Consider the following 9,110-nt stretch of genomic DNA (forward strand, 5'->3'; position numbering starts at 1 on the left):
CCTAAACAATTGATACGGCTAGACCAAGGCGGTCCCTGCGAACAGTGGACGAGACGGCACTTGGTCGAGGACGCTTGAATCCATTCAATATACGTCTTCTTTAACAATAAGTCAAATAACTATACTTGTGAATCTACGGAAAATATAGACTTGTCAATAGTAGATTCGCCTTCGGTAATTTCACCTCCTACAATCATCTGCAATACCATTCAGAATAAAAAGCATAGTGTATCTTTTCATGTATGAGGAACAAAGAGTTAATTTAATATAACATAATGTAAGAATGTATAAAAATTAGTTATAACTGCGAAAAAAAGAAAATAGATAAAAAAATACACTAAGTTAATCCCACTGAACACCAAACCTAACAGTTACGTAACTTAAAACTAACAAATAACATAATGTTTGTTACAAAATAATAACCTAACGGTTACGTAACATAGAGCTAACTAGTTACATGCCATTTGCTACAATGCAGTAAATTACAAGTTATGTAACATGGAGCTAACAGGTTACATAACGTTTGTTACTATCATATCTATATAAATGTAGTGTAACTTTGTTACTCTTATCTTACATTATATTACTGTCCTGATATTACTGTGTATACGCAGCACATATTTGTAACAAAAGAGAACTACATTGGTGCTAACTGTCATCCATTTTATTGCATCATCGTCATCGTCATTGTCATAATTCATCGTCAAATGTCATAAGCACTCAAATGTCACTTCGCATTCAATCAGAGCCTCAGAAACCATGAATCCAGAGGATTTCCGGAGTTTTACTTCGATTTCTTGATATTTATTGTAGGAAAACGACAGGTGCAGTATGCCATTTGGTACAATATCGAATATAATTCGACACAGCAGTCAATATAAAAACGAACGTCGGCAATATAGGTATTTATAAAAATCCTTTTTACCGACGTCGATCAAGTTTCTTGACGTGTTTCATTTCGCCTTAAGGGGATGTGAAAGTGGCATCGTATAGGTTAGTTTCTCGGAGTGAATATTTAGTTCACCTGTAAATCACAGATGGTGCAGGTGGTCACTCCGCAGTCAATTAGGGCCTCAGAAACCATGAATCCCGATTTTTTCTATAGTTTTCTTTCGATTTCTTTATAATTATTATTCGAAAACGACAGAGTACGCCATTTGGTACAATACCCAATATAATTCGACACAGCAGTCAGTATAAAAACGAACGTCGACAACGTAGGTATTTATAAAAATCCTCTTTACCGACGTCGATCAAGTTGATTGACGTGTTTCATTTCGCCTTAAGGGGATGTGAAAGTGGAATCATACACGTTAGTTTCTCAGAATGAATATTTAGTTGACCTGTAAATCACAGATGGCGCAGATGGTCACTCCGCAGTCAATTAGGGCTTTAGAAACCATGAATCCCGAAGATTTCTCTATTTTTCCTTCAATTTCTTTATAATTATTGTACGTAAACGACAGATAGAGTACGCCATTTGGTACAATACCCAATATAATTCGACACAGCAGTCAATATAAAAACGAACGTCGGCAACGTAGGTATTTCTAAAAATCCTCTTTACCGACGTCGATCAAGTTTCACTCCACCTTAAAATCATCGGAAGAGTATGCCGGACGGACTCGCGCACGTGGAGGCGGTCCTCCCTCCTCGGAGAGAAGCTCGCGTGGAAAAAGGTAGGTGCGCGGCCATCGATGCTCGAGGGTCCTCCCGGTTGGATCAATACTCGGCCGGCGTCTTGGCCGCACGGAATCGCAGCGGTTCCGCGGCCCCGGCAGCGCAGGAGCGCAGGAGGACGAGCTCGAGGAACGAGGACCCCGGAGGACCGCAGGCCCTAGGATGACGTCGAAGGTCCTGATGAAGCTGCCTACGGTGCCGTTCTCGCAGGTAAAGCTGCGACCAGGTGGGAAGCCGCCCTAGGCGAACGGCGACTACTGTCGGGTTGCTCCCCAGGGGAAGAAGGCGCCGGCCGCGGACCTGGTGGCCCCGGGCAGGGGCGAGGCACCCCTGCCGACGAGGCCCCGGACCGTCAACGGCGACCGCGCCGCCCAGCTGGAGCAGAACGTCAAGTTCCTGCAGGAGCAGCACCAGACCACCCTGGCCGCTCTGCACCGGGAGGTCGAGACCCTGAGACAGAGGAACAGAGGTTAGTCCCTAGTAGCATGGAATAATTTCTAAATGGTTTTTTGTAATCCTTGCCAAAGTTGGGTAGGTATAAGACGTCATGTACTATATGAGCTGCTCAGTGCACACGTTGATTAACTCCATAAAACAAAAAGTTGAGAAATGCGATGAAGTAATGTAGATTATTTTTTAAAATTCCTGTTATAATATAACTTGAAATATATAATGTGGAATACATAAATACAGTTATAGTTTTCATCTAACGGTATATAAAATTAATAAGAAAGAATAGCCAAAAAATAATCTGTCTGGATTTTATATCGTCTGGATTTTATATCGACAAATGTTTTTGCAGGTATTAAATTTCCTCCCCTATTCCTGTATGCCAAACCTTTTGTTCCGTTATGCTTTTGTAAATTTCGTGCCCATTTATCAGGATTACGACTTCTTTTCCTCCCAATCGATGTGTTTGTTCGGGAATTTGTACCGTTGCAATCGGATGAATTCGAGAAACGCGATAAACGTCTTCTTGCCCCAGACTTTCTGCTGATAAATCGTATTGAAGAATCATCCCTGCTTTCCACATCCACATTGTTATTAGTTTCACTCATCTTGATTATAACGGTATAATATTTAGTTCTTTAAAAACAATCAGGGAGTAATGTCGAAAAGACCAAAAAATATGTAGTCCGTGTAATATTGGTTAAGTATACGGTAACATTCAGCGTGAGAGATCACCGTTATACTAACTACCGTCTGCATTGCGCTTCTTTCTATCCGTTTGCTGATGCGATTTTATTACTCATATTGTTGAAAGGGGGAAAGCATCTTCGGCTGTTTAAAAAAAAAAGCGTCGATGTACGGCCGCAACAGATAATCCAATAATTCTATACTGCCAGGTATTCATCTACGATTTACATTAGAGTATGGAGTTAATCAAAATGGCTTCTGAAATAAATTACTTATTATTCAATGCCAAAAAAATTTTGCCGTTTAATGGCGTTAATCTCTATTAATCAGGAAAGATATTATAAATATAAAAAGTTATGACTGTACCAAGTGCTTTGACCCCTAAATTTAAGATTTTTCAAAAAGTGGAGTTAGTCGATGTGTGCACTGAGCGGCTCATTTCTAAATGGTTTTTTGTCATCCTTGCCAAGGTTGGGTAGGTATAAGACATCATGTACTATATGTGGGTATCTATGTATACATTACGACGTATAATATGTCCCTAGTTTTCTGCGCCAGCGTAAAGTACATTCCGCCCTACTCTTTTTAAATAGAAAATAACGAAACCAATTAGAAATTTCATATTAAACAGGGTTAAGTTGAAAAAATTTAAACACAAACGCCAAAGTAGTTATTCCTTAACAATCTCTACGTGTTTATATGTGCGCTAAAAGACGTTAGCCTCGCGAATACATATATCCCTAGTAGCACAAAATATTTGTCCTATATTTTCTATATATTTAACGAATATCGTACATTTTGTAAATATTTAGCAGACATTTGAAATATTTGCAAAACGNAATAAAGGGTCCAATAATAATCGTGAAGTAAAAAGTGCATTTTTATTATATGTTTATAAATTAAAGGATATAATATTGATACGTGTATATAAATTATTGAAACTAAATATGTCATTGAGATTTTCAACAAATATTTTATATATCTCACAAATGAAATCTACGAGGCATCTTAAAAAATCTATCGCTTGAGATATGTAGCAAAGATTGCAAAAAATATTTAGAAAATATTCTGTGCTACTAGGGTTCATCTACGGCATTCTTCATGTTGGAAACTTAATTTACTGTTTTTCTACGAGTTTTTTTCGGTAAACTACTTTGTTTACGTAATATACGTCGAAAACATCGAAAAAATGGGGAATTTCCCAACCCTGATCTTTACTAAATGTCTACAGATTTTTTCAGATGTCTCGCAGATTTCTTTCAAAGATATCTGTAATATTTGTTGAAAATCTCAATGACATATATAGTTTTAATAATTTGGAAACTTAAATGGAGATTATATTTTTTAATTTATAAACATCACATAAAAATATATTTTTTATTTTATANTACTTTCTTATCGTAGCAGGGTGATTTTGATTTAAAATAATTAAATAATAATTTTGAAACGTAAATGGAGATTATACTTTTTAATTTATAAACACATCGTAAAATACATTTTTTATTTTGTAATTATTATCGGACACTTCATTCGGTATAAAAAACACGATAAAGACCGCAGATAGCCGAACACACGCCTGTCGGCGTTCTTTCCGCTATGCGTTCCGTTGGAGAACGCGATTGATTGGCTGTGCTTCACATAGTTATTACGGGAAATTCAGGCACTGCATAATAAAATAGTACAGGACTTTTCGACTCCTTTTCCAACAAGGATAGCGCTGTATAAACCGTGGCTACGAGTTTTGTTATACCGTATATATATCAATACCTTCATAGAGTTCCCTGATTTACGAGACTCTTTATCTTCCCAGAGCTGCAGTTTCAGCTGGTCTTCTCAAAGGGCACAGTTTGCGTGCCGAGCAGTCCTTCCTCTCCAGAAGATGGGAGCGCTGGGTTCGCCAAACCGAAGGTATTGTAATTCTTCCTTTTTGGTGAAATACTTATACATAGACAGCGTTAAGGTTAAGTGAAACACGTCGAGAAATTTGATCGACGTCGGTAAAAAGGATTTTTCTAAGTGCCTACGTTACCGACGTTCGAATTTACATTGTAGTAGTACTTCTTAATGTATCTATATAATAAGTAATATATGAGCCGCTCAACTAACGTTTGTTACAATGTAATAACCTGACAGTTATGTAACATGGAGCTAACAGGTTACATAATATTTGTTACTATCATGTCTATATAAATGTAGCGTGACTTTGTTACTCTTATCTTACATTATGTTGCTGTCCTGATATTGCAGCACATATTTGTAACAAAACAGAACTACATTGGTACTAACTGTCATCTATTTTATTACACCATCGTCATCGTCACTGTCATAATTCATCGTCAAATGTCATAAGGTTAATACGTGTCATATTTTGTTTACAACTTGTATGAAAAAATGTGATTTTAATTTGCATGCATATACACATTATCAGTAATTGTTTGCTAGTCGAATGAAATCATTGTTTTTTATTTAAAATCAGATAGTTTATGGTTTACATAATTTCATTTACAGTCTGATTTATTATATAATAATATTGCATTATTTTTTTTTATTAAATGTTTGACAAATTAATATTATTTTAAGGTAACTGAACTTATAACATTAATATAACATGCTACCTTACCGAGTGGGAAATAATAACTAATATCTAACTTCCATGTTACTTATATACTACATAACATGTTAGTTTCGAAAACGTAACCTTTACCCAACAGTTATATAACAGTGTTCACTGGAGTGTGCTTGGTGTCTGGGTTATGTCTTTGAACTTGCGATCACTGCTACGACTCGTTCTTGTTTTTCTGTCTCTGGGTGCTGCGCTCCACTTCTTGTCGTCGGTCCAGGGAAGCCCGGTATGCGTCAACGTCGCTCCCCTCCAGGTCGAGCTTCTGGAAAAGGACTTGCAGGATGTCAAGGTGTCGCTCCAGGAGGCGAAAACGCACAATCGATACCTGTCGGAGATCATCGAACGGCAAAAGAAGTTCGTAAATGACTCTAGACTGACGGCATTACACTACTAACTGGCGAAGGAAGCTAAAAACATTGTACTTTTACTATACGTCGCAAAATAAGCATGAGCCTTTATACTCACATGGGCCTTCTTACCCAAACTTACCTTATAACTACTAACAACAATTCCTCTTACGGGCATCGGATGTCCGGGTCTCTTCCCACGACGTATTTCGACGCCATGCAGTTCTCAAACTCCATGTATGCATTTCTAAATGACTCTAGACTGACGGCATTACACTACTAACTGGCGAAGGAAGCTAAAAGCATTGCACTTTTACTACATGTCGCAAAATAAGCATGAGTCACATGATACCCACATGGGCCTTCTTACCCAAACTTACTTTATAACTGTTAAACAACAATTCCTCTTACGGGCATAACACCATGATCCTATATACTATGTCCATGATACAAAGTGACACGTCCGGTTGCCCTCCAGGAAGCTGAGCGAAGCAGCCGAACGCGAGGAAAAATTGACGACGGCAGATGCAGCGGTGCAGGTGGACGATAGCTGCGATTCCGCGCAGGCCGACCTGGCCGCCCGGCTGGAGGACGCGGAGGCAATCGTCAAGTGGCTGCGCCGGGAGAACAAAGACCAGCGGAAGGAGCTGGCGAGCCTGCGGACGGGTTCGACGAGCAGCGGAGGCGGCGGCAGTGGCGGCGGAAGGAGTCGCGGCTCCGGCAACGGACACTACGGTCGAGGGTCGGCAGCGAGCGGCGGGAACGCAGCAGGAAGCGGCGGGAACGCAGCGGGGAGCGGCGGTCAGGAGCAGCAGGGCTCGCACAAGTTCCCGCCACTGCAGACACAGAGCTTCTGGCACCGTGGGACCAGGGGAGGCAACCACAGGTCGTCCCTGCACAGCGTAGGTACCATGCCCTGCCTCGGGCACGGGACTGACGGGGTTGTTCTCGCGTTGCGCAGTGTCGACCACCACTCGGAGTTTCCTCGGAGCGGGAAGGGTCGCCGGGAGAGGCACGACGGCGAGACGGAAGTCGACGGGACGGTGCTGCCACACCTCGGCGAGATCTACTACGTGCCCGAGGGCGCCGGCTACCCCCCGGCCCACCCCTCCCGGGGAAACCACACAGGTAGGGTCATAAACGCGGTAAGTTACGTCAGGAACGGTGAGAAATTCCTGGTAACTTATCGGTCATATCTTCAAAGCTCTTTCTCTCGAGAAATTATGAGGACTTAAGGTGAAGTGAAACCCCCTTCAAATCAGTCGATTCGAATACAACACTTTTTTTTAAGGGTATTAGACCAAACTGTCCGAAACTTTGACACATCACTCCTGATCATCTAAGAATTGTCCTGACACGTTCAATATTTGGATTTAAAAAAAAATAATTTTAACTCAGCTCAGACCAGAACCAAAATGGCGTCGAGCTCTCATATTTCGATCGATATACAATTATCGAAGGCTCTGATATGAGAATCGAAAGGGTCAGAACAATTTTACGACAATTTAGAACACTCTGGTAATCGATAAACTCGCATTTGAACGGGATAAAGGCAAAAAAAGTGTTGTATGCGCTTCTGTACTAAAACGATGGTAATACGAGGTCTTGGAGTGCAAATTTAATTGACCTGGAAATCACAGATGGCGTAGGGAGTCCCTCTGTAGTCAATTAGGGCCCCAGGAAGCACGAATCCAGAGGATTTCTGGAGTTTTACTTCGATTTCTATATAATTATTGTACGAAAACGACAGGTGGAGTATGTCATTTGGTACAATACCCAATATAATTTGACCCAGCTGTCGATATAAAAACGAACGTCGGCAACGAAGGCATTTAGAAAAATCTTCTTTATCGACGTCGATCAAGTTCCTCGACGTGTTTCACGTCATCTTAATGTTCTCATAAATTCTGGACATTCTCGGTATCTTACGATGTGTACCACGGATACCTTCTCCGATTTTGTGTTGCTGAGAATATTGGAACTCTTCACAGGTCGCAATTTCTACCGAGAAGGCGGTGCGCGAAAGTACCGCGGCCAGAGGGCGCAGCGCGACCGCGACTACCGCGACTACCGTCGAGACGTCCCCAAAGACGCCCCCAAGGACGCCGACGTCAAGGACCGTCGCAAGCCACACGACGCACCAGATGGTTCCAGGGAACCCAACACCGCCTGCCGGAAGCAGTAAGCCCGGTCGCGTCCCCTGGATGTCTTCTCTCGGGGCCGTTCTTCGCACACCGGTAAAACAGAGAACCGCGCTTTTCTCGCCGGTTCCTTTATCGACACCAACCATTGATCTCTATACCAGTTGGATAGCTGATTCCTGTTTGTATCTGCTTTTTGGATCTCGACCCTTTTCTGTCAAGGGTCCAGTGTCATTGGTTCTGTTTTTGACCAACGCTAGCGATGCCACCCAGACGGTCACCCATCCATAGGTGGACCGCGCCCAATATCGCTTAACTTTGGGGGTTTTACGGGAATCAGTGGATCGATGCAACTTGTATAGTTAAGGTGAAGTGAAACCCCCCTCAAATCAGTTGACTGGAATAAGACACTTTTTTTAAAAGGATATTAGACCAAACTGTCCGAAACTTTGACACATCACTCCTGATCATCTAAGAATTGTCCTGACACATTCAAAATTTGGATTTATGGAAAACATTTTTTAACTTAGCTCAGACCAGAACCAAAATGGCGTCGAGCTCGCATATTTCGATCAATATATAATTATCGAAGGCTCTGATGAGAATCAAAAGGGTCACGACAAATTTACGACAATGTAGAACACTCTGGTAATCGATAAACTCGCATTTGAACGAGGTAAACGTAAAAAAAGTGTTTGATGCGCTTCTGTGCTAAAACGATGGGAATACGAGGTCTCGGAGTGAAAATTTAGTTGACACGGAAATCACAGATGGCGCAAGGGGTCCCTCTGCAGTCAATTAGGTCCCAGAAAGCACGGATTCAAAGGATTTCTGGAGTTTTACTTCGATTTCTTGATATTTATTGTGCGGAAACCTCAGGTGGAGTATGCCATTTGGTACAATATCCAATATAATTCGGCACAGCTGTCAATATAAAAACGAACGTCGGCAACGTAGGCATTAAGAAAAATCTTCTTTATCGACGTCGATCAAGTTCCTCGACGTGTTTCATTTCACATGTTATATCATTTCACGTATATTGATCGAAATATGAGAGCTCGACGCCATTTTGGTTCTGGTCTGGGTTAAGTTAAAAAATTTTGTCCAAAAATCCAAATTTTTAATGTTTCAGGACAATTCTTAGATGATCAGGAGTGATGTGTCAAAGTTTCGGACAGTTTG

General features: G+C 41.2%; 1 protein-coding gene across 1 annotated transcript; it reads left to right on the top strand.

Moving 5' to 3' along the window:
• Positions 1-1,787: 1,787 nt before the first annotated feature.
• Positions 1,788-7,972, top strand: LOC105703223 (keratin, type II cytoskeletal 1-like). The gene is made up of 6 exons (XM_023433708.1): positions 1,788-1,890; positions 1,957-2,149; positions 4,628-4,725; positions 5,658-5,794; positions 6,266-6,915; positions 7,779-7,972. The coding sequence occupies exons 1-6, from the start codon at positions 1,843-1,845 to the stop codon at positions 7,970-7,972; spliced, it is 1,320 nt and encodes a 439-aa protein (XP_023289476.1). The 5' UTR covers positions 1,788-1,842.
• The last annotated feature ends 1,138 nt before the right edge of the window (positions 7,973-9,110 follow it).

The sequence above is a fragment of the Orussus abietinus genome, unplaced genomic scaffold (genome assembly GCF_000612105.2).
Source record: "Orussus abietinus isolate OABI.00-Male unplaced genomic scaffold, Oabi_2.0 scaffold1097, whole genome shotgun sequence".
In the NCBI taxonomy this organism is placed as follows: domain Eukaryota; kingdom Metazoa; phylum Arthropoda; class Insecta; order Hymenoptera; family Orussidae; genus Orussus; species Orussus abietinus.